The sequence below is a fragment of the Acomys russatus genome, chromosome X, assembly GCF_903995435.1.
Source record: "Acomys russatus chromosome X, mAcoRus1.1, whole genome shotgun sequence".
NCBI classification, from domain to species: domain Eukaryota; kingdom Metazoa; phylum Chordata; class Mammalia; order Rodentia; family Muridae; genus Acomys; species Acomys russatus.
This window is the reverse complement of record NC_067169.1, coordinates 46,361,037-46,387,689: the sequence shown is the minus strand read 5'-3', so window position 1 is coordinate 46,387,689 and position 26,653 is coordinate 46,361,037. Positions and strand designations below refer to the sequence as shown.

The 26,653-nt window shown below is 36.9% G+C and overlaps 2 protein-coding genes across 7 annotated transcripts in view; one reads left to right on the top strand and one right to left on the bottom strand.

Annotated features, from left to right (window-relative positions):
* Arhgef9 (Cdc42 guanine nucleotide exchange factor 9) overlaps window positions 1-25,818 on the top strand; it is a 158,724-nt gene extending 132,906 nt beyond the window's left edge. For 4 of the 5 annotated variants that reach the window (XM_051142436.1, XM_051142439.1, XM_051142438.1 and 1 more), the window contains exons 7-10: window positions 2,274-2,405; window positions 13,830-14,073; window positions 21,412-21,480; window positions 24,195-25,818. In XM_051142436.1, coding sequence (XP_050998393.1) covers window positions 2,274-2,405; window positions 13,830-14,073; window positions 21,412-21,480; window positions 24,195-24,376 — 627 coding nt within the window. In that variant the 3' untranslated portion in view covers window positions 24,377-25,818. Of the gene's footprint in view, window positions 1-2,273; window positions 2,406-13,829; window positions 14,074-21,411; window positions 21,481-22,124; window positions 22,187-24,194 lie in introns of all 5 variants that reach the window. The other variant, XM_051142440.1, reaches the window with a different exon arrangement.
* Window positions 1-26,653, bottom strand: part of Klhl15 (kelch like family member 15) — a 932,444-nt gene that overhangs the window by 159,314 nt on the left and 746,477 nt on the right. The window lies entirely within an intron of this gene.

The window sequence follows — 26,653 nt, the reverse complement described above, 5'->3', positions numbered from 1 at the left end:
AATCAGACATGGCCTTGTTCATCTGGTGTGGGTAGACAGGAAAGTGAGAAGTTTGCAGTAAATGCTGGAAGAATGCAAAAACCCATAGGGGTAGTGGGAATGGATTGTACTTTGTTGGGCAAGATAAAGAGATCTATGGTGCAAGTGAGGCATAAGAGACAGGAATGAAAGCTCTAAAGAGTGAGAGCATCCTTTCCCTCATGTAAATTTACCATATCCCTCACACAAACAGATTTGATGCTTTCAAGCAGCCATAGTGGAGTGGATCAAACAAGAACTGCTTAAACTGCTTCCCAAGGACACGGAGTGAGTTAGTAACAGCACTGGACACAGAGGACAGTTATTTTAACAGTCTCATGTCACTACTCTTGTAGTTAATTTTTCTGCTAGGCAAGGTACCAACATTCAAATGCAGTCTTGTAGTTAGGCACATGGGCTTCTGAACTTGGTTCTGCCGCTTTGGATAAATTACTTCCAGTTTCTCTGACTTACAATTTTTGGGCACAATTACAGCTCATCCTTTATCAGTTTAATAGTAAATAGGAACTATGTATTAGTACCTGGGCACACCGGAAGACCCAAGATGACAATTACACATGGAAAGTTTACAATGTGTTATGTGTATTCCTAAATATTTATATATGTTTAAGTATTCTTTACAACATCTAAACATAGTTGTAATGTTATATTTTCAAAAAGAATAAGAGACTGAGACACAATGAGGTTATGTGAGCTGTCTAAGGTTAGTTAGTGTATACATATAACCCCGGTACTTGGAAAGATTCAGGAGAAAGATTGAAAATTCAAGATCAGCCTGAGCTATATAGCAAGTTCCAGGCTTGCCTTGGGTACACAGCGAGACCCTGCCTCAAAAATAATCATGTTTGTCATCAAGTTGTGTTATTAACCAATTTGTGTGCATTCTTTCACTTTATGACATATTCACAGTGAATTGTGACGCATCTTACTCTCTTATCAGGAAAAGCCAACTCTGAGGAGAGGTCTGTTGCAGCCATATGCATCTGAAGGCTCAGTGTTAGTTTGTCAATTCAAGAAAGACTATTTACCTTTGTCTTGAATCCTCTTGTAGCTAAATTTGGATCCTAGAGTCAAAACAGTATTTCTTGAGCTGCTTTCAATTTCTGTTAGTAGAAAATAATCCACTGAGATCTCCTTTTCTTTCAAATCCCTCAGACTAGAGGAAATAGTATAATTAAGAATAACATTTCCTGATGTTACTCTTTTTAGCATATTAGTCTGCCAGAGCTATATGCTTTTGATTATTTCTGAAGAAATATAGGACTTCTATCTTTAATCTAACCTTGGTTCTTGGGTATAAACCTAGCATTTTACTGTAAAGGTATTGGAGCTGGTGCTATACATATCTTATGCCCCATTTAACAGCTGGTAAAATAGGCTGAGTGAGAGGAAAGAACTGGACATTTAGACATTTTTGAGTCTCGAAGCAATATAATGTTTGGTAAAGAGTAAAGGTGCTCTCTGAAGACAGATTAGGATCAAGTTGTGCATCTATAGCTAATAAGCTTCATAATCCTGTCCTATCACTTGACCTCTTTGTACTTGAAGGTGTAAAATGGGAGCAAGATTATTTAAACTGTCAGAACTTTTGTGAGGTTCAGCAGAGACAGAGTGAAAAGTACCTAGCCCAATGTTTGATCCATCTATGTCTCCTGGAATGATGAACTCCCTTTCCTGGGCCACTGCCCATTACTCCATCTTCACATAGCCTTCTCATTACAAGCATGTGTAGTAAAGTTTCTGATTTTATCATAAAATATTTTCCCTTATTTCATTTTTATATGGAAAACAGAAAATGTTTTACCTTTTCAGGCTTACTCTTAAAGTGATAGACCAGGTAGGAAATTGAGAGACTGGAGCAGAAAAGAGATTCATAAAAGATAAAGAGAAAAGGGAATGCCTGTCTGCCTGCCTGCCTGCCTGACTTATGGGTTTCGCTTAGGCTCAGAATAAATAAGAATACAGGAGGAATAGAGGGAGGTAGGGAGAATAAGGAAGACTGTCTGGCTAAAGTATATTCTTATTTAACCCCAGATAAATAAGAATATGAGCCTTCTCGTTACAGGATTGTGAACCTTTTAAGGGAACCCAGAAGTCTCTCTTTTCCTCCATCTCTATAACCCCTTTTTAGCTACCTCCCACTCAAATTTCTGCTCACCTTTTGGTATTTCTGGGTAAGGAATTGTACCAGATCTACTACCTGGCTACCTCTCACCATCACATGTCCTTCCTAGGGAGAGGACATCTTAGACAGGAGCTCGGAGCTGATCTACACTGGAGAGATGGCCTGGATCTACCAGCCCTATGGCCGCAACCAGCAAAGAGTCTTCTTCCTGTTTGACCACCAGATGGTCCTCTGCAAGAAGGTAAACTTAACCTCTTCCTTTCTGAGAGAGGCGAGGACTTCAGGGAGCTTGTGGAGGGAGCACTACAAGCTCTTTCCCTTTCATGATCCCCAGGTTTTTAAGACTGACAGAAGAAAGTGGCAGCAGTTCCTTATAAGAAGTGCTGGTAGGGAATGAAGCTCCTAAGCACCAGTGAAACGTTGAAGTTATCTTTTCTGTTTTCCCTCATAATTCCTATACTGCCCCTTCTAAGCTCCTTACACCCACAGCAGAGAGCCAGCAAGTTTGTACCAGTGTTGACGAATATTGTGCTATTTGTATCCTACTTAGCTAAGAATAGCTTCCCAGGGTACTTTCCCCCAATCACACTTGAATGGGGCCACCTCCCCACTTTCTACCCAAGGAACCAACAAGGGGGACTATTTGTTCAAGCAATAAGTGCCTCTGTGCTATAATATCTACCCTCATACCTCTATCCATTTCCCATACAAAGCACATCCTCAATTCCCCTCAAAACTCTCAACTATGCTGTTGCTGGATATCCAATCCCTGCAATCCTTTTGAGGAGGTACTTTATACTTGTCAGTGACCCATGCCTACCTCTGTGAACATTACTTTCTTAGCTACTTCTCTTTGTCAAAGAAGGATGGCATATGCTCCCCACATAACCTCTCCTGTGGGATCCTAATGTGATCCTTTCATAATAGGAGGCTCAAACCATTGCTATCAGTTGGACTCGCCAGGGAGGAATTTTGAATCAGGCAATGAAAGAAAACAACAGAGAAATCCGAGCACTCACTGTGACTTTGTTTTCATCCTTGGCTTTTTTTCTGCTACATAGCTACTTTATTGTCTTCCTTACCTAGTAGAGAATGTCCCTGAAGATGGATGCTAAGTCATAACATACAAAGTTAAACACTAAGCACATATCTGTTTTATATTCCTTGCTCTCTGTGTATGCATGTATGTGGTATGTCCTACATTAAATCTTTATGCATTTGCCTTTCACAGTCAATTGAGAGAGTAAATTGAGCTTAGATTGAAATTGCTTTTGTATGTACAGATAAGCTCTGAATGCCACATCTTTAATCAATAATCTGCTAGTTAATTAGGGTAGTTATTTCTGTTTGGATCGTGAAACTGAGACTCAGCAAAACACCAATGTCTCTTTTTAGCTCCCCAGTTCTTACCCCAACTTTCATACAATCAGGAGGCAGAATTTCTGAAGGTTAGTAGAAGCAACAAGGAAGTGCTCAGCTTATCAGCCAGGTCACCAACAGGCATTTGTCATTCTTCCCACTAATGCATGTTCATGCTTAGAACAACAGTCAGACAGAGGGAGAGAAAGGCAAAGGGAAATGGAGAAGATGAGAGGGGAAAGGTAAGGATGGAAGGCAAATGAGAGGGGATGGAAAAAGAGAGAAGGGGAGAGGAAGGAGTTTTATTTTAGGGTTCCACACTACCTGCCCCTACTTCTCAATTTTGACATGGCTCTGCAAAGGACACAGTTGCTTTAAATAAAATGTGAAACTGAGCTCTGAAAAACAACATCTATAGGAGGCAGTGCCAGGACCCCAAATGCAAGAGAATAAAGCAGAGCCTAGGATAAAGAAAAGAAAAAAAAATGGAGCTGTAAGCTCTAATTAGGAGCAAAGGGGCAGCAAAAAACCAAGATGGACTAATGTGTCAACTAAGACAACTAGTGAGAATGGCACTGATTAGGAAAACAGCAGAAGTTCAGGGAGGGCTTCTAGGTTCAGAGCAGCCAGGTTCAGAGCATGGGAAAAGCAAGCAATGGAAAGGCAAAGACAACAGAAACCTTGGTGAAGGCATAGTTTCTCTCAGATGAGAGTCTTCTTGTTTTAGTGAGGTCATAGGCTCTCTCTCCGGAAGAGAGACAACCTGGAATTCAAGGCTGTTAACGCCACATACTCAGATATTCTTTATACTGGCTTCCCAGAGTTGAAAGCCAACAGCCTTTTTATATAAAGACCAGTAAAAGTGTCTGATTTTTATTGAGTCCATGGTTGAGGATTTCTGTATTATGTACAAAAGTCTTTCTACTTATCAAATAGGAGGTAAACTCAAAAACATAATAATGGAGTGGAAAGACGGTCCAAAGATGGTCTGCAAAGTAACAAGGTATTTTGTCTGACAAATTGTTACCGTTACTTCAAAAAAAAAACTGACTCTTAGTAACACTGGGATGGGGTGGGGCACAACTTCCTCCAGTTGAAGATAACCTATGACATGACAAAGGAAATAATAGGAAAGGCTACCAGTAGACCGAAGTGAGTAAGGGCTCACCTTATTCACCTCTACCTCTGGAACACAAATTAAATGAATGTCCATAAAGAAAGAATGGGTTACTCACTGCCTGTGGCAGGCAAGAGACCTGGCCCAGCCCCATCTTGTCCTGGGCATTGTGGGAGAGGTAGCCCTGCCTCTCACTGGCTGCAACACTTGAGAGAACAGGCCATGCATCTCACCTTGACACTCTGGTAGAGCTGACCCTGGTGGCATGGTCATGGGAGAGCCAGTCCAAGTGTGTCAGAGTGGAAGTGCTGGCCTCACCCTTAGCTGAGGCAGTGCTGAAGAGCTAGCCCTTGTGGCACTGGTGAGAGCTGACCCCTATGGGGTAAGCACTAGAGAACCAGTCCTGCCTATTACCAGCTGCCACAGGCAGAAGAGCTGGCCCAGCTCCTGGCCTGGGCAAAGTGGAGAGCTGGTGGGCTGAACAACAGAGCGGCAACCCACATTCAGATCCAGAGTGTTTAGTTGGTCTATCCCAACATCTACTCCCATCTGTGAACTGCTGGAGTGCATGAAGGGACCAGTCCTCCAGAAACAATGCTGCAGGACCTCCATGACTCAGAGAAACAACAGGATATCCAAGAAGAGTCCTGGTAAGGACTCAGTATTGATAATGTATCAGAAGCCAGAGGCCTCGAACCAGACCAATGACTCACTGCAATGAACAATTTTCAAGTAAAGTTGTTTAGGCAAAAAGGTATATGAGTGACACACTACAGCTTCAAAGACAAAGTTTTTTAATGTTTTTTTTTTCTTTTTGTCACTTTCCTTTTTATTTTTTTGTTTTCTATTGGGGGGAAGGTTGTAATGGCGGAGGGCGGATATGGAAGGGCAGGGAGATGAGTGCGATCCAAGTGCATGATGTGAAATTCACAATGAATCAGTGAAAGGCTTTTAAAAATAAGAAAAAGAAAGAATGGGCTAATCAATTAAATAATTGAATATGACCACATTAATCTTTCTGATATGTTCATATTTAAAAGAGCCCTTCACAAATGTGACATTTAATGAGACGAAGGCAATAATTTAATAAATCCTGAAAGGTTAGTTTTAAAATCCTCAAGACAATATTAAAGATGTCTAAATACCTGAACATTATTAAAATTAAAGGAAGAACAAATTAAATGATTGTCTGACAAGCCCTTACATGAGACAGGAAATTTAATGGTAACAGCCTGAAGGGCCTGAGGTTGTAATGAAGGATCTCACTGCTCAAAATTTTTATTTTGAGAGCATTCCCTGTTACAGTTACATCTGCTTTCATGAGAGCTGTAATCTAATCAAATTTAAGGGTAACACAATAGAGAAATGTGTGCTTTTATTCACCAAAATAACCATCAGTTATCTTTAGTGGAATTGCATTAGGTAATCTTGGCAGTACTGTGAATTCTAATGAAATCTGTGACAAAACTATAGATAGAAAAATACACCAGTTTTCAAACACAGAAAACTATATTCTGGAAAATGTAATGATGAATTAGCATTATTTGAATGCCTCTATGATTCTGTTTTTAAAACTTTATATTCACTAAGTTAATTCTATATTCACCACAAAGTTACCAGAGAAAATACTGTGGTTATTCCAATTTTAATGATATATGAAGTTGAAATACAGAATACTTACGTAATTTTCCCAAGGAAATGCATAGCTGATAGATGATGGAGCATGAATTAATCTTCATGTTTTCCTTCAGGCTAGAGATTGACCTAAGAACTTACACATGTAAGGCAAGTAGTCTACCACTGAGCTACGTTCCCCGGCTGTGGAGTCAAGGACTGAAACTAGTTAAGCTGTCCCTAGGTTCTACACTAGTGACGTCTATGTCACTATTTCCACTAAGTTTGTCCAAATTTTGCAATCAATTATTAATCAGTCTCAGTACTTATGAAGAGATTTGTTCACTAGGAGGGCTCAGCATTTGCTTCCAAGAACAAGTTATAATGTTTCATTAAGAACTCTATTTTTTTTATACCTGTAAATTCAAGTACTAGATTATTACTTAAATTCACAGGGAGAACGTGTATTTCAGGGTGGGAATCATTTGATTTAATTTGAGACAGGGTCTTTTACACTTTAGCATATCCTAGAGCTCACAATGTATCAGGATACAAGTTTGAAATTCCGGTCTCTCTTGCTTCTATGTCCCAAGGGCTGAGATTACAGGCATATGTCACCATGCCTAGTTTATGAAGGGCCAGGCATAGAACTAAGGGCTTCCTGTGTACCTTATCAACTGAGCACATCTCCAGGCTGAAGAATCTACATTTCTTTCTGCTTCCCACTTTAGATTCCCTCACAATTTTCTTGTAGAAAGAAGAAATGTGGAGTGATATAAAAAGTTAAATGATTCTGGTCTTCAATCCTGCCTTTAACATGCTTATAATTTCAGTCGAGCAAATAACTATTTATTTCATGCACCTCCATTATAGCAATGGGATTGATATGAAGTATAAAGGAGATCAATGCATATGAAGTGGCAGTTGAGGGACAGGACTGTTGTAGATGCACATGAAGTTTGCTTAGCCCCTACTTTAAGAAAAGACATGCCATTATAGGTTGGTGAAGTCCCCAACACTAGATTCACCCATCTGTGGACAGAATAATTTTCTGCTACAGGTAATACAGGAAACGTTTAAATATTCAATCTCTTCTTTAATATTCAACTACTGATGTCTATCTGCTAAATTTCTGTCTGACTCTTCCGATTCCTTTAACTTGCAACCTGTTAAACAAAGCCACATCTGTTGTGAACACTGGGAGTTTGGATTGAATAAAGCACTCAGAAGAGCTTGAACAGCTTGTACAACTTGTAGTTTGTCTAGCAGTGGGAAGGATAAAAGAGGGTACTTTGAAAATGGCAGTTATAATCCACATAAAAGACACCAGTGGCTCCTTTACTTTCTGTCCCTTTACTTTCCTTGTCATTTGTAAGACCCTTTGTTCTCTTTCTTCCTATCCTATATACTGGCTGCCTCTGATCCTCTATTAGTTTAGTTTTGTCCACGCTACCCTGTTTTCTCCCTGATATCATTATTTTGAAATTATTTTGATGTTTTGAGGAGGATTCTCCATATTTAGTTTTTGTTTTCCTTTTTCACTATTTACCGTGGAATACAACAGACCTCTTTCTCTCATTATCCACCAATTTTCCTACATGTCAATTACTGTCCCAAGCAACCTTTTCTCTGCCATTCACTGCTCTTACTTCTGTTGTGCCCACACGTTCCATTGTCCCCTCTTATAACTGTACTGCATTTCTGTTGCTTTCACAATAGTCTGAGAGATAAGAACTAAATTACATGTAATAATACTGGACAGAGGACTTTTGTTCAGGGAAATTTGTGCATTTAGACATTTCTTCTGGTACTGAAAGGATAAAATTGTGACATGAGCCATTCATTTGAAACAACTCACATACAGCAGTAACAATAAGAGGTAGGGAGAAGGGAATGGAGAAATGGTGTAGTGGTTAAGAGCATGTGCTGCTCTGTGGAGGACCTGGCATTCAGTTCCAAACACCCACGTGGTGGCTCATAACTGCCCATAACTCTTAATTCCAGGGAATGCAATGTTCTCTTCTGGCCTCCATATGTACTCTCATATTTTGAATATATACACACTCAGGCACTCACAAATAAACCAAATAAGTAAGTCTTTTTTTTTTTTTTTAAGGGAAAGAGACTGGGACAAAATGGAAATGAGATGGACAAGGGAGTTGAAACCAGAAAGTGGATACTAGACCCTACTCATCTCTTATTAATTAGTCTAATGTTGACCCAGTACTTCTTAAATCTATTTTCTTTTTATTTGCCTGTTCTTTCTCATGTTGATTTTCTTTTCTTTTCTTTCGTTCCTTCTTTCCTTCATTTTTTTTTTTCAAGACAGGGTTTCTCTAATAGCCCTGGCTGTCCTGGAGCTTGCCCTATAGACCAGGTTGGCCTTGAACTCAGAGAGATACTCCTGCCTCTGCCTCCCAAGTGCTGGGATTAAAGGCGTGAGCCACCATCGCTCGGCTTGTCTGTTCTTTTTGTTCATTTATTTTTATCTGTTTTCCTCACTGTTAACTGAACTAGTAATAGAACACATTTCATAAAAGCTTTGGAGAGGAACCATGACAGCTAGGGGAAAATAGTGGACTATAGTGTTAAAAGCATGTGTAACACAGCCAGACTAAGGGGTACCCATTACTTTTCTCCAATGAGCTGTCTGAATTTAAACAAGTTTTCTCTACTTATAAGTATTCCTCATTTGAAAAAAAAGGAATCTAAAGGAAATCGTGAAATTTAAGTGAGGCTTTACAGATAAAATTGTTGGCACATTGTATTTACCAAACGTTAGCAATTGATGCAGTTACACTGTATGGCATGTTGCTAATCATTCACTTTGCAATTTTTATTCTAAAGCAATATGTAGCATATTTCTTAATAAAAGTTACAGCCAGATGTTCCAAACCCCAAATGTAGCTCCACCATTTAATCCTGACTAAATTCAGTAGGGGCTCTGTGTCTTTAGTTCCTCATTGAATGTAGCTGCGAACGTGGTAGTCCTTTCATCAGCAATACTGAAGTTGACAAATGCAAAGTTGTTAGGATAGCAGTTGGCATGTGGTATATGCCACTTGCATATTCACTGATGCTGTTGTCGTTGTTATTTTCATTTTGGCAATTAAGCATGTGCTATATGTGTTAGAATATAATAGTGACCACAATAAGCCTGCCCTTGTTCATGTGCATTCCCCAGGATCTGGATAGAAAACTGGGGTATTCTAGGCTGGAGAAGAGTAGCCAGGACCCTTTCTAAAGTAGTAGAGACAACCTTACTGGTAAATGAATAAGGCAGGCTATAATCCTGAGCAGCTTTATACTCCAGTTTATAGCATCTGTCATTTGTACAAAATGTCCTGTGAAGTCTTGCTAAATCCTAGGATTACCTAGTGGGATCAAGTTGAAATATCTGTGAGCTGTTTGAATTATGTAATGTCAGGGATTAAGGTAGTTCCTTGCTGGAGTCATAGGAGCTTGGTGTCTACAGACTGTTAAAGCAATTCTGGAGAAGTACGAAACGCTTTGTTCCCTCTGACTTGAACAAGACAAAAAGGCAAGTGGAGAAAGATTGGTATCTTGTTAGAAACAGTAAACTCCACTAGAGAAGCAAGGTGTGATCCAAATATTATCTGTTTGGGCTGTGTTATCACTATGTCCCTGTGAAGACACCCAGACCATGGCAGAAGCCTGATCCCAATAGTACTGCAAGCACCCAGGACTCAGAAAAGATGTGTTGTCTTGCTGCATTCAACAGACCTCAGAAACTTTCTACAGACAATCCCTGAGTGAGGCAAGTTCCAAGAAGACTAAGTACAATCTAAATGAGCAAAGAACACTAAAAACTGTTATTGTCTTGCAGTGACAGGTGCTAGATGAGTAACATTTAAGAGCCTTCAAGCCCTCAATAGTTCCTGCCTTGTGAATAAGTCTGGCAGAAATATTGGGCCAGAAAGCTGAAGATGAGGCTCCAATGTTATAGAGAGTGTTGGGTGACTGTTCAGGCAGTAAACCGTCTAAGTCAATTTGTTCATTTTGGAAGGTGCTAACCTACACTGCTAGGCCACTCAGGAATTTAAGTTTTATTCCTTCTCAAGTCTCTGAGGGGCATTGAAGGCCAGATAGTATAGTTTTACAACCAAGTTTAGCTGGTTAGGGGATAAGATCTTTTTAGATCAAGATAAAGAAGTTATTAGAGTTGAGATAGAATAGATATTGAATTTAGTTCATAAATTTAGATCCAACAAGACAGGAAAGATGTTTACTTCAAGCCAGACAAATACAAATAGCCAAATCACTATGAATGTAACATTTATAAAACTCATGATTGTCACATGGTTCTCCCTCCTGTGTGTAGTTTGTTTTATACATGTGTAATAAAACAAATGTTAAAAAAGAGCCTTCATAGTGTTAGAATTTAGAAAGGGAGAAGTACAGCAGATAGAATGTTTAATGAGAGAAGGGTTTTTTACGGGGTGGGGGGGAACAATATGTGACTTTGACCCTGCAGGTCAAAAGGATTGAAATAAGAGAGCTGGTTGGGGAAAAAAGGATACATATTGTGAGCCAAGTAGATCTGTGATTTGTATTGAGTGGATTAACAAGTACTATTCTTACCCTAAATGTGTGCCAAAATTCTAAAGTTCATGTAAATCAAAAATATTGGACTTTGTCTTTTCTTTGACCCATAGTACTTAGCTCTTTATATTTAGCTTGCTCATGCAGTTTAAGCTACAAGAGGCGGTAGAATTTTGAGGTTTATCAAATTTTGAGATTAATCAAAAGGATCTTAAAGAAGTATAAAATCTCAAGGCTACATTTACTGGACAAGGTTGGCCTCCTAACATGAAAATGTTGTGTTTAAGTTGGAGCTTTGCACCTACTTCATATGGTAAGGTTGACTTTTCTAATTTTACAGTTGTAATAACTGAGGCTGAGAGAAGATATGTGGCTTTCCAAAACTATATAGTTAATGGGTTAAACATCTAGAACTCAGACTTAAGTGTTTGTATTTTATTCATAATTTTTTCCACTGTCCTATGTTATTTGTGGCCATTGCTACTTGTCCTTATTGGGCTTTCTGAGCCTGCAGATCATTCCTAATCATTTCTGTCATATGCGTATAGTTAGCTTCTCACTAATCTGATACCTTAAAACTCATTGAACCCTCAAGTAGTCACAAAGATGAAAATTTAATAACACAAGGGTTTTAATAACACATCACTGAAATCTGTTCTTCTGCTAAAAAATAGATTATTTCCTTGTTCCTTTGTCATGTATGCATATCTGAATAAACATAGGATATCAGATTGAGGCTGGAAATGGATTTTCATGATCATACACATATTCCAAATTGTAGGAAATTACTAAAGGCATTTAAAATCAAAAGTGATCATGAGGCACTAGTTTGGTAGAGGGGAGAACTAAGGTTAGGAACCAAGAATTTGGAATTGTTAATATTTTAAGTTAGTAGGTAGCCACTATTGAAGTGTGCTGTCCAGATCTGCCTTTCTAGGTTTGTATATGCCATATTATCAACTGTAAGGGAGAATTCATACCTTATATCCATACATTTTCCTATATTGTCCTCCTTTTGTTAGTTACATTAGCTTGACAGTGCTCAGTTTTTGAGCATGCACTTCACCAAATGTTCCCGAAATTTTCAAATCAGTTAACAGAAACACTCTATTATTTGGGCCAGGACTAAGCTTATGCACTTTGGACATGACCAAAAAAAAAAAAAAAAAAAAAAAAAAAAAAAAAAAAAAACCAGGCCTAAAAAGCATCAGCCTTCTCTATTAAACTGATCTCTTTTTACCTGTGAGCTTGCTTGCTGTTACAAGCACCCAAGAGAGTTTGAGTTTAGTGGCAGTTGTACCCAGTGGATTAGAACCCATATGTATTCTCAGTTTATTTGTATGCATAATAATGACAGCAGTAAAAAGATCTATGTAGTGGTTATTGTTTGCAAAGCTGTGAAACCTGTATTTCCATGCCTCAGGATTTGAGATTGACACAAATATACTGAGAATCATTCAAAACCAAGTTGACAATACCTAACGTATATTTCTTCCCATATAGCATTCCTCAAATCTAATCAGAATGCAGTTGGTTAGGCCCCAAACTGTCAAACTGCTGGGCAACTAGACATATTTTGCATACTTGTTCAATCAGTTTTGTAGCATGCAGGGTCCATAGCTGGGTAAGACCACTTACTAATTTACTATTGTGCTGTTTCTATTTCTTTTTAAATGATCCAAGCTAAAATCCTCTAAGAAGAGGAAACTTAAGTGGGCAATGTAATGGGCAAACCATTGTGGGCAATGCAATCTCTGGGCGGGCCTGGCTGGTGCAAGAAAAGTAGGTGGCCATGCCATGTGAAGCAAGCTAGTAAGCAGGACTCCTCCATGGCCTCTGCTTCATTGCCTGCCTTTAGGTTCCTGCCTTGAACTCCTGCCCTGGCTTCCCTTGATGATGGACTGTAACTATAAGCCAAATAAGCCCTTTCCTCCCCCAGATGCTTTTGGTTATGGTGTTCATCACAGCAATAGTAAGCAAAGTAAAACATGTTCCTTTCTGACTCACTTCTTCCACTTTTCTCGTCTACTCTTGAATTTGCTATATATCATTGTCATATATTGTCTTGTAACTTTGTTATTTGTATATGCCTCTAGAGATGCATGGCATTTTTAAGTGCTGACTGTGGAAAAGATAAATCAGAGTAAAATATATAGGAAGGCAATTAAGTTGATGATGAACATGAGATTTAAGATGAGATTGTGGGGAATAATAGTTTTGGATATGGTAGCAGGTTCACCAATACTTAGTATACCATTTAAAATGCAAGTGAGGAAGTAAAGAAATAACAGCACTATGCATGGACTTAGGATGAGTGTTGCATTAACTAGAATTAGGATTGATCTAATTCTATGTACACGAATAAAAAGACAAAAGATAGAGAGCATTGTATTTATACACAGGTATAATTTTGCTTGCTAATGTAAGATTGTGAGATTCATCTGTGTAGCTACATGTTCTTTCTTTACCCTCACTTTTCCTGTCAGACTAGATCTTGTCCAAAATTTCCAAGTATTAAAGCATTAGGTCCATTACAGTTAAAAACTCTTCCTGCCCAACAGTATACATATGACCTTCTGGTAACTCTCACCACTGAACTTTCATCTAAATTTTTATTGTCAGTATCCTGCTTGAGGGTTTGTTTGTTTGTTTGTTTGTTTTAGTACATTCCAAAAAGCTCAGTTTATGCTTCTGGTAATCATGCCAAGTTTTGGAAGATGAAAAATTCCTTGCCAGCAGTGCTTTTGTTGCTTACAGCTTTCTACTGATGTAAGCAATTTGCATTCTACTGACTGAGGCTGGGACTTGAAACAACCTGTGGATGTGGGATATCCCTTAGAGAACCTACTTAACCAACTTGTCAGTGTCCAACTGGTCATCTCAGTGCATATATTAGTACCATATATCTTTATTTATATTCCAGAAAAATAACTTTGTGTCCTGTTGTTGTAACCGTGAGAGGCATCCACTCTACCTATACTTCTGACAAAATAACCTTTTCTTCCCACTTAGGACCTAATCCGGAGAGACATCTTATACTACAAAGGGCGCATTGACATGGATAAATATGAGGTAATTGACATTGAAGATGGCAGAGATGATGACTTTAATGTCAGCATGAAAAATGCTTTCAAGCTTCATAACAAGGAAACAGAAGAAGTGCATCTGTTCTTTGCAAAGAAACTGGAGGAGAAAATACGTTGGCTTAGAGCTTTCAGAGAAGAGAGGAAAATGGTACAGGAAGATGAAAAAATTGGTAAGTGACCTGAGAGTAGAAAAAATATATAATTATAAAGAACCTTCTGTAGAGGGTTACAATTGATTTCATCTTTCTAGAGTCAAAGAAAAGATTTTTGTTGCAAACTGACTTAAGTCCCCATGGTGGTTTCTTAGTAAAGGTTTTTGTTTGTAAATACAAATAGGTATGAGTTACAGTTTGTTCATTCACAATAACTATTACCAGGTAAAAATATTATACTCAAACTTGATTGTTGCCCTGCCTCCATATACATATGTATAGCAAACAAACACAAAAAGAGCCATACATCCTATTCTATAATCCCCATAAATTCACAGATCTCCCTGTCTCTAGGTATGTGAAGATATGTTTTATGAAATGATTTGTCAATGCATATTTGGTAGAATTATAATGATGAGATGAATAGCTTTGTTTGTTTGTGTTGCTGAAAACAAAAATGAGGGCCTTGCTCATGCTAGCAAAATACTCTACTAATGCGTTACAACCCCAACCTTCAGCCAGTTCTGAAGGCAGAAAGTAGCAACTTAATTCTGATGAGGACCAAGGTAACAGATCTGTTTTATTCACAAACTTCAGGTCCCTTTCAAGTTACAGGTTCATTTCATTCTTACACTGAGTTCTAAGAAGGAAAAATTACAGGCTCATGCCTTGAATTACATTCATTTTACCAATGAAAACTGATATCTAACAGAGTTAGGCTATATTGGTCTCCTGACCATTCAGCCTCCTGTATTAGTATTAGTATTAGTATTAGTATTAGTATTAGTATTAGTATTAGTATTAGTCCCTGGGGCAAAGGAATTTGAGTATTTAATTCTTGATAAAGTTACTTCAGATGCTAACTTATAATTCAAATGATATGTACTTAATCATCATACCCTAGAAATATTTAAAATAAATAGCAGAAAATATAACAATATTATAAAACATGATTACTCATTTCACTTAGATTCAGAATAAAACATCCAATTTTTATTGAAACAGTTTATGTGGCTATGGTTTTGTGGCTGTGGATTTATAGCTTACTAAATACTTCCTCAAGGTCCTATTTCTATAATAAAAAATATCAATCAGTCAGACATGATGCTTCATACCTGTAATTACAACATTCAGAAGATAGAAGCAGATTGATTCCAAGTTCAAGGCCAGCTTGGGCAGCATCATGAGTTCAAGGCCAATCTGAACTATAGTGGGAGTCCATTTTTTTTAAATGAAAGGCCCAGGATATAGCTCAAAGATAGGATGCTTGCCTAGCGTGAATAAGGTCCTGCATTCAATTCCCAGCACCAAGGGGGCGGGGAAGAAAAAAATCAGCTTTTCTAATTCCTGGGAAAGTTTCTTCTTTTGTTCCATGTTTTATGCAAATAGAAATGTACCTTTAAATGCCTATGTGTTCAAGGTTGCAGAAATTGGTCCAAAAGGGTTCTTATGTCATACTATGCTATGTAATGATATGGACCTAGAGCAAAACATGGATGACCAGAAGATGTAATAATCCTTGTCTTCTCATATCTTAAAGTCCACATTGAAAATGCACTTCGAGACATATTAGAGTCAAGGTTCTTTTAAAGTACTAGCACTTCACTGAGACATGATGTAGAATAGTGTAGAGATATTAGCTGTTAGAGCTGTCAATGGGTATCACAAATCCTGCATTAATTAAAAGATCCCTGCCATTATCTCTGCCTCTAGCACCATATCCCCCATGCAATGCCCTAATAACTTGTAACTTCAAGAGCTCTGCTTCTAATGAAAATTTTCCATAAATTATTTTCTGACAGGCTTATGCCATCTTTGTTTTGTTTTTAAATATGGGTTTATTAAATTAGAAAATATTGAGGAAACAAAACAAAGCCACAAAAAATGAAAATCATAATAATATACATTGTAATAAGAACTTTTACAAATGTTTTAATATATTTCTTTCTAGTATTTTCTTTCTTCCATGTATTTAAACAAAACTGTTAGAGTTCTTATTTCTCTTTCTTTCATACCAGTCTCTACATTGTAAATAAGCATAATTTTATCTCCCTTTTTATACTACCTATTAACATTTCTACTAATCATTTAATATCTACAGCTACCATACATATCTGACATAATTTTACTATTGTTATGTGTATTATTTAATTATAAATCTTGGATATAATAGGCATTTAAAGCATAGTAGAAATATATAAAGCATTTTTTCCATTTTCTCTCCTTCTTTTATAAATATTTTAATCAGAATTTAATAAAAAGCTAGTGGTTTTAATCCAGAGTAAGTAATTAATTTTTATCAGAAAATGAATGAACAATCTCAGGACAAATTCCATAGTTCAAATTTTTACATATTTTGTTTGTTTGTTTTTGTTTTTCGAGACATGGTTTCTCTGTGTAGCCTTGGCTATCCTGGACTCGCTCTGTAAAACAGGCTGACCTCAGACTCACAGAGATCTGCCTGCTTCAGCCTTATTGAGTGCTGGCATTATAGACGTGCATCACCATGCCTGGCTAAATTTGTATGATTTTTAGTCAATGAATAAAGAACTGTTTATTTGATAGTGTTATACTTTGAATATATATCACTATACTTTAAACTTATTAGGAACTTTTTTTCTTCTCTCGTACATAACATCCCAACAACAGTTTTCCCCTCCTTTCACTCCTCTCAGTCTGTGCTCCACCTCCTCTCTCCTCCAGTTCCAGTCCTCCTCCATTTCCCATCAGAAAAGAGTGGGCCTTCCAGGATATCAACTAAAGATGGTCTATCAGTTTGCAATGAGACTAGGCATAAACACTCATATCAAGGCTGGACAAGGCAAGCCAGTAGGAAGAAAAGGGTCCCAAGAGCATGCAGAAGGGTCAGAGACGCCATCACTCCCACTGTTGGGAGACCCAAAAACAACAAGCCACACAACCATAATACATGGTTCAGTGGCAGAATTCTCTCACTCTATGAGATAATGAGCAGTAACAATTTGGTATGCTTTTTTCCATACTTATCCCATCTATATTTCAGCCTTCTTTTCTAAACCTTCTAACAGATTCAATCATGTCCATTCATATTTCCTAGGATATTGCCCTTTATATATCTCTGATTAGGGATTTATATTACATATCAAAATATTCCTTCATGAAAATACCTATATTTATAAGGAAAACACTCCAGTCAAATTGATACATCCATAATGGTACCACATGTATCTCTCTTACAACTGTATAATAATCCATATGGTGATGGAGTAATCATTACCCCTTTGTTAGGCATTCGGAATATTTCCAGCTATTTTTTTAAAAATCATCATTTTAGTTTATGTATGGGAATTTTTGTATGAATGTATGTCTGTGAACCACATCTCTCTGGAGCCTGCGTACACCAGAAGAAGGTATCAGCCCTCAGAAACTGTGGGGAAAGGCTATTATGAGTTACCATGTAGGTGCTGGAAGTCAAATCCAGGACCTCTTCAAGAGTACCTAGTTACTCTTAACTATTGAGCCATCTCTCAAGCCCCTTATTTTTAGCTTTTCCCCCATAAACATATTGCTGTAACACATATCTACATGAATATTCCATTACACTGTGTTGCTTTTATTCCTACAGAATAGACACTTTAACATGGGATGAGCAAATATGAGGACACATATAGTTTTGAACATTATATATATTTACACATTGTATATCAGAAAAGGTATAAAGTCTGCCCCTCAGTATGATATTATGATTTTGCTCCTATTTCTCTATATTCACACCAGTACTGCATAATGTTTACTTCTTTTAATTCATTGCTTCAGATACTAAATTTCAATTTAATTTTTCATACATTTGTTTCTTGTGACCATTTTGTTGGTGAAATTCCTACTGGATACTCTTAACTTTTTAAAATTTAATTTAAAATAAAGTCCTAAACAGTGTATATCACAAATAGATTTGCAGTTGCTTATACTAATTGCAAATTGCTGGTAATGAATGAAAAAAAAAACTGCCAAATTTTAGACTGTATGTATTTTTAAAGAAGGAATATAAGAAAAAATAAATGTATATGTATGAGCTATATATGGCACATATGTATATGTTTTGTATGTGGTAAGGAGTATATATATATATATATATATATATATATATATATATATATATATATATATCGTTATGAAATCATATCCTCCAACTTTTACCATATCATGTACTCAAAAATGGAGTAAATTATTAGAGCTTTTTGAAAGAACTTGTTTGGGTTCACTTATATTTTCTATAATTTGTTTTTCAAGAATTAAATTTAAGTTCTCTCTATTTGATTTTCTTTGTATATTCATTGTACGTGGTATTGTGTTATAGAAGGGCATTCCATTCTCAACAATGTGTATACTAGTCATATCCTTGCAACCTCTTTTCTTCCCCCTCTCGTTAATCCACTTTGTATTATACTTGTTTTATTATACTTGTTTGTTTCTGTTTGGGGATTTTGTTGTTGTTTTACTTTTATATTTTTGAGTCTTTTTATTTGTTTTGTCTTGTTTTGATTGGGTTGGTCTCAATTTAAAACAAAAAACAGTTCTGAATACTTTCTATTAGTCAAACCCTGCATTTTATAACTTTCTATATAAAATGTTCAAGTCTTTGGGGGAGTTTAAATTTGATTTCAACTATGGATTCTGTGTTTCTTCAGACTGCTACTACCTGTAGCAGTTTATATAAACTTTCTTTGCTATGCTGGAGTTAGAACCCAGGGTATTTCCTACTTACTTTGCAAGTGCTTTTGAAGTTGAGCCATATACCCAGCTCGCAGATAAGAATTCTAGTGATAATGATATAACTAAGCTGTCATTTCCTACTTAGCATATGAACGATTGTTTTCTTTATTCTGTAAATTTAGGACTATCAATCATTTAGTAAACATCTTCATGTTTGCCTGTGTTTCCTAATCCTACCTGGGTCTTGGAAGACCTTTTGCTGTTTCAACAATTTACTTCTCTTATCTAAGTGTATCATTGAACCTATTGAGTGACTGACCTCTCTGCATCCTCTGTAGTCCCTCTTCTCCTCAATTTTTATTCTGCTCTCCATGTATATGATGTTAACTTTTTAAGATAGGAAATTATACAGTGTTTGTCTTTCTACATCTGACTTATCTTACTTAATGTAATTTCCTTAAAATTCCACTATTTTATTAAAAAGGCAGACTTTCATAGTTTTATACAGCTAAATAGTATCTTTTCCTTTTCTTTATCTGTTTATTGATGGATATTTAGGTTGACTACATATTCTTGATTTTATGAGTAGTGTTTCTGTAAACTTAGGAATATAAGTATATTTTTTGATATGCGGAATCAAGACAACTGTATAGAAAAGTAAAAATATCAACACGAGCATGAGATAGTTACAAGATGAGAGAAAATTCTTGCTAACAAAGTATAACAAGATTTTTGTTGCATGAATTCCATCCCTATTTTGAAGTTAGCAATGCATACCCAATTCCTCCTAAGTTCCTAATGACAAATTAAAGTTTAATTCCACAAAACTTTCACCCAAAGGAACCAGTGAATTTCTTAGGCTTACTTATAGAGCAAGGATGAGGGATTATGGGAAAGTACACAGGTTACCCTAAAACAGCCAACTAGAAGGTCAGGTCTGTGCCCAGCATGACTACATAGATGGACCCTGTTCCTCTAGACTTTCTCAACCTGTATATTGTAGCACCTACTGGAAACCATAAGACCATGTGCAGTTGGAGCAGAGTTGCATACATCTGGTTAAAAGGGCAATCTGTATACCCCTGTGATAATATTTTGCAAGCAGACAGCTGGTCTTATAAAGATGACAGATGTTTAGCTCAGAGAAAATGAAGCAACTCACTCAATACAAGACAACAAGCAATCCAATTAAAACATGAATTAAAGATATGAATAGATACTTTTCAAAAGAAGACTTTCAAATGACCCCATAGATATGTGAAAGAATGATCAATCTCACTAATCACTGGAAATGTATAAATCAAAACCAAAATGATTCATTCATCCATTTTGAATAGTTATTAGCAAAAAGAAAATAGCAATGATCAAGGATTGCCATTACAGAAAACACTATGGAGTTTCCTAAAATAATTAAATCTTTCTTATTATCCAGCATACACCTCAAAGAACTGTAGCCAGGTCTTCTTCACATTTCTAACAAATTACTTTTCTGAATTTTTGAGAAAGGAGTTACTAGGTCAATGATAGCGAACTTTTGTATTTAATTTTTAACTTAATTCTTGCGATTATACTATAATTACATCATTGCTCCCTTTCCCCCTCCAATAGCCTCTATTATCTCTTTCAAATTCAAGGCCTCCATTTTTTTATTATTACTTATCAAATAAATACTAATATGTATATACATACATATTAATAATTTATTTCTAAGCTATCATATAAAGTATGTGATTTCACTGTGACATTTTGAAACATAATTTGTTTTTGTTGATCCTCTTCTCCCAGTCTTCTCACCCAGCCTCCTGTCTCCCTTGTACTACTCTACCTTCAGTAGCCTCTTTTCTACTTTCAAATACTTCTTCCCTTCTTCAAAGCTTCCTTTCTGTTCTTATAGTTCTCTCTTCAATTTCATGAGTTATTCTCACACTCACTTTAAAATCTAGGCTCCACATAGAAGAGAGCTGCAACACCTGTCTTTCTGAATCTGGACTACCTGATTTAGTAGAATTTTCTACTATTACATATTTTCTTCAAGTTTTATACTTGTGTTTTCCTTAGCTTAATAAAAGTTTATTGCGCACTTGCACCACATTTTCGTTATGTCTCCATCAGGTGCTAGACAACTAGGCTGCTTCCATGTCCTGAGTATAATGAATAAAGCAGCCATCAACATGGATGAGCATGTGTCTCTGTAGTAGGATATAGAGTTCTTTGCGGATGTGCCCAGGAATTTCAATCATATAGTAGTTCTATTTTTAATGTTTTGAGAAACTTCAATATTGATTTCCTTTACAGCTGTATGTACCAATTTTTGATAATGACAGCAGTGAATACGAGTTCATGTTTCTCCACATCTTTGCCAGCATTTTGTTTCAAGGATTTTTTTATATACTTGCCAGATAGCTTTGGAAGGAAAAGTACATTAATTTTTACAGTGTGTAAGCATATATTTTTTAAAGATTTGTTTATTATTTATACAGTATTCTTCCTGCAGGCTAGAAGAGGACACCAGATCTCATTATAGATGGTTGTGAGCCCACATGTGGTTGCTAGTAATTGAACTCAGGACCTTTGGAAGAGCAGCCTTAACCTCTTAACCTCTGAGCCAACTCTCCAGCCCGCATATATATTTTTCATAACAAAGTTCAATTTTTTCTCTTGTAGGCTTTGAAATTTCTGAAAACCAGAAGAGACAGGCTGCAATGACTGTGAGAAAAGCTTCTAAACAGAAAGGTACTTCTGCCTTTCCTCCTTTAGACCCACTCACTGGCTGAGACTAGGAAACCATAGGCTATGTGTTTTCACATTCCTTGGCTCCTTTCCATAATGAGGTTCACTTGGAATAGTTTACAGGTATCCTTAGTAACAAGTAACAAATGCTCTTTTTTTTTTTTTTTTTTTTTTTCATTTTCGGGAGTAAATGGTGTGAGGTAGTCATATCTATGTTATTGGCTACATAAACAAAACAAAATAAAAGCATTTTGTTTTTTACTTCAAAATAAGAAAAACTGTGACTAATTTAGAGAGAGGCAGGCAATAATGCATGTATATAATTTATTTAATAAATATAAATATGTAGGGATATGTTCCCAGCTTTTCTCTCAGTGGTCTAGAAATGCTTACCTAATCAGTATCCCCAAACCAAAGAGAAGAGCCTCAATTTGACAAGATAGTCTTTCACTGAGGCATACACTGAAATATCTTTGAAAAATTAAAATACAAATAGAATCAGCTTAAATATGAAGTAGTTTTTCTTTTCTTTTTCATGAACCAGAACAAAACTAAAGTGCTCAGGTGAGAAAAAAAAGCTACCTTCCACTTACTAGAGTGTCTACTTAGTGTCAAGTTTCTTAATTTCTTTCATTTCATCTTTATAGTAACCCAAAGAAAATGGCACTATTAGCCCCTGTTCCAGGTTAAGAAACTGAAAACATTCAAGGTAAAGTGATTTTTAACCTAAGTCATCTTGATTCTGAGACCACTGCTCTCCCTCTTCATCTCAGGGCCCTGATGATGATGACGCCTCTTGTTTGAAAGAAGAGCTTATTTTATTGTCTTCTCTCAATTACTGGCAGCTATTTTTAACTACTGACAGATTTTTCACAGTCCCTGGGAATGGATAATCTTAATAAGACATCACTTTCCCCAGTCCTTTCCTTCCACCTTCTCATTAGCTCTTTGATCCTGAATGAATTCTTGAAATGATAAAGGGAAAATGGATAAGACAGTTCTAATGCAAATGTCATTGGATAAGTAAATTGTTCTAATGTCCCCTTCCCATGCTATTTGCAACACCTTGGGACATTATCAACCATGTATTTTTCTGAGGGAAGGGTTATCTGGCTGATAGAAAGGCCTCCTCACTTTACTTTTTTTTACTTCCTGCTGTCTTGATTTTCAGAATTTATATATAACTTCTTGGGGTTAAATGCTAATTCCTACTACATCAACCTAATTGAGTTTATCAATATAAAACATGTCAAAATAAAAAACTCAGCCTCTATCTTCATAGGCTTTAGGGCCAGTTGAAAATTCAGATTTATACTCTAGAATAAAGCAATCTTGAAAAAATAAGAATAAAATAGAAGTAATTATTTTATACAATTTCAATACTCATTATATAGATACATTAACTGAGAAAAAAGAATTCAGAAATAGACCTACACACATATGTGTGACTTATTTTTGACAAAGACAACAATTCAGCCAAAAAGTACAATCTTTTCAACAAATAATTCATAATTTGATGTACAAATTAGCTCTTTGATATAAGGCCACATCTTGTGTAACGATTAAGTAGAAATTCATTGTGAAATTAAATACAAAACTATAGAGCCCTAAGAAAAAGGATTAAAAAATCTTTAGACTCTAAAGTAAAGCAAAGGAGTTTATAGATTTGACATCAAAAGCTTGAAACAGAAAAGGAAAAACAGAACTTGATAAAGTGCTTCTAATGTCCCTGTATTATTTGTCAAATACCCTCATATTTCTGGCACTTGCCACCTTTCAAAAATGGCTACAGAACCCAATTCCTCCTGTGGAACTGCCAATGGCTGGTGATGGCTTAACATTGTGACTACTGTCAGGGTAGTTGGATTCCTCAAATCCTCCATTAATGTGAAAAGATCTGTGACCTTAGCATCATTGAAGCTGTGCACCTTGAAAGCTCGCAGACATTCCATTTTTCTTTTAATTCTATGAATCTTGTCCTTTCTGTTTCAAGTATTAATGTCACTGTCGACCCAAACCAAAATACTGAATCACATGTACCTTAAGCATTATGGAAAGTCTTCAGGGCAGTAGTTCTTAAACAAATTATTTGATAATTTCAAGTAGAGGGGAATAGGAAGAGAACTAAAGTTTAGAACTGGGTTTTTCAGCGGAGCAAGCCATATACCAGGGATTATGGACTCCTGGAACGAACTCCTATTCAAGAAAGAGACACACCTGGGCTCTAGCTCTCATTCTTTATTTGCTAGTGAGCATGAGACCTTAGGTATAATATTTCCCTCTGGTCCTTGATCTTCTTGTCTGTCAAATACCTGATAAGATGGTGAAGGGTGCGGTGTTATAGAAATAGAGATGCTGGTACAAATATGACAGGGAAAGAAATAATTTGCTGCACAAGTTGATTATCCTTTACCTGAAATGTTTGAGACACAATGTTACCTCAGAGTATAATTATTTTGACTTTTGGAATATTTGCATAGGCTTCCTTGATTGAACAGCCTTAATACAGAAATCTTAAAAGGTCTGACACATTAAACTTTCTGACTGTTAGCAAGTTTTTTATTTCAGGGTATTTCAGATTTGAGGGTTAGGGATATTTAATCCATTACCAGGTAAAACTCTCCAAACTAGTGTACTGTGAGGAATCACTGGTTAGTTTGAAAACTCACCTGATACTTAATTTATACTCTTTGCTTTTGATCCCCTATTTGCTCTAGGTGTCAACTCGGCCCGCTCGGTTCCTCCTTCCTACCCACCACCACAGGACCCGTTAAACCAGGGCCAGTACCTGGTCCCCGATGGCATCGCTCAGTCTCAAGTCTTTGAGTTCACTGAACCGAAACGCAGCCAGTCACCATTCTGGCAAAACTTCAGTAGGTTAACCCCCTTCAAAAAATAATACCTATAAGGAAGGAAGATAATTTTAAAATAAATAAAATTATATTTATAGATGGACCTTTTTTTCGGAGAAGCACTGTTGAAAATTTATATATAAATATATATATGTGTGTGTGTGTGTGTGTATGTGTGTGTGAATGAGTGTGTGTGCATGTGTGTGTGTGCACACATACACACACACACACACACATAGACCTTTAAGTATACGTGTGTGTGTGGGCATGTGTGCACATATGCATGCACATGCATGCACACATACATACATATACACACATAGAGAAGGACCAAAACCATTTTCTGTTGTTTTGGAGAATTGAAATCTATAGTTGGTAAGAAGTACCACTGACTTCCAAACACGTGATCACTTCTTAAAATTTTTAGTTCTTAACCTTGTTCCCTTCCCCTTTCTTTCAGAAACTCAATTTCTCTTTGTTCTTTTTCCTGTTAAGATAACCTATTCTCTCCTCTGGTTCACTGACCTGTCATTATTACCATATAGTATTTGCATTGTTTTATTTCTCTTTCCTGATGATACTGATGCTGATAATGTTTGAATTTAATTTATGTGGTGGGTTTGGAATTTTCTCTCTTTGTCACTTTTCACTGAGAAGGGAGGGATTCCCATCTCCTGTCCCTCATGCAACCATCTGCAAATGTGCCAGTAGCCCTGCGGTCATACCAACAGCCTTTTCACAGCATCGTGTGTCCACAATTGTGCCAGTCTAGACATGCTCTGTTGTGCCCTGTGACTTATCTGCTTGGTAATTCTATTGCTTTCACTGTTTTAGGTATTGTGGAAGGATATAAAACCAAACAGAAACAAAGGAATGAAAGAATGTAATGAGTAGAGAAGCCTTCTGTTGGGGGACTATTTTTTATTTAGATGCTTTCTTCCAGCATTGAGGATTCCCATGTAACAACACTGCTAAGTCATTGAAGGTTTTCATCTAAGAGTTAGTTTGGGCCCATTCCTCTCTTTTTCATTCCTCGTTTATTATGACTCTCCTTTCAGCCTCTCTCTTCCATAGGCAAAAGGTTTAGCTAAACTGGAAACAAAGAAATTGAGCCTTTGCCTCCTGGGGAAGAGATTTATTTCCACCCCACAACCCATAGCTAATAGGTAGGTGACAGGTAGCATTCTCTATATAGCAATCATTTCAGTGTTTTGGTCATCCTCGCTTCCATTTTCAGATTCATAAGGCATCACTGTTAGAAGTTTATGGAGGGATTCAAGACAAAACCTGCTTGGCCAAGATCATTAGCTACCTTCAGATTAACCTGAAGAGAGTCCAAGATTGACAGTAACACCATACAAGGAAACATAGGGAGCATCAAAGAAAGAGACAGGCTTGATTTAAGATACTATACCTGTAATTTCTACCATTAAATTATAAGAAACATCCCCAGTTGTTATCAGATTGCATGGATAATCTTCTCTGTCTCCTTCCTGTTTTCCTGGTAAAGGATTGTGAGTATTGGCATAGTTAGAGCCATTCTGGCACTCAAAGTAGGCTTGGTTCCTGACATACTCCCATCCCAGGACATCTGAGGCAAGTGGTAGAGAAGACTAGGGCTACTTTAACATCTAGGGGGAAAAGATCTGAGGCAGAACACTGCAGTTAATTTTTGACAAGCATTCTGTCTAACCAGAACTTTCACCATAAAAATAAGCATCCTCATAAGTACAGAAGTACTTATTCTTTGTCATTTAGGTCCTTTTATAGATAGAGCTTGGATAGCAAGGAAAATAGGATATATGTCATGGACCTCACAGGAAAAGACTTCATAATGAAAGGACCTAAGCTTACCAAGCAGCAGCCATAGCTGTATGAGGTCATCAATAAAGCTGAACTGGGTACTTCTTTGTGCTTCCTGACCTAGACTAAGCCCTACCCCCTGAGAATCTTTCCCCTATGGAAAACAAAGTATAAATTTCTGAGGCTTCCACTCTAGTCAGATTTTTTGTAGTTATCAAGGCTAGCTATCAGAACACCAGGGTTTGGAACTGGTTATCACTGCTCAGCACATGATAGAGCTACTTAAGCCCTTATGGCAAGAAATCTGGTATCTAGCACCTAGAATACAGTGTTCTCCCTTGACAAACTGAAATATGTTTCACTTCCTATGCAGGCCTCCTTTAGTGAACCTTCCTTTCCTACTTTACTACCCATCCTCACTGTACTTGGCCTTGGCAACTATGTCTAGAGATTAGGGGCACACCAGGAGGAGTTGCTTTGAGAGGTTGCTAGATCTAAAGTAACTTTTGGCCAGACCCTCT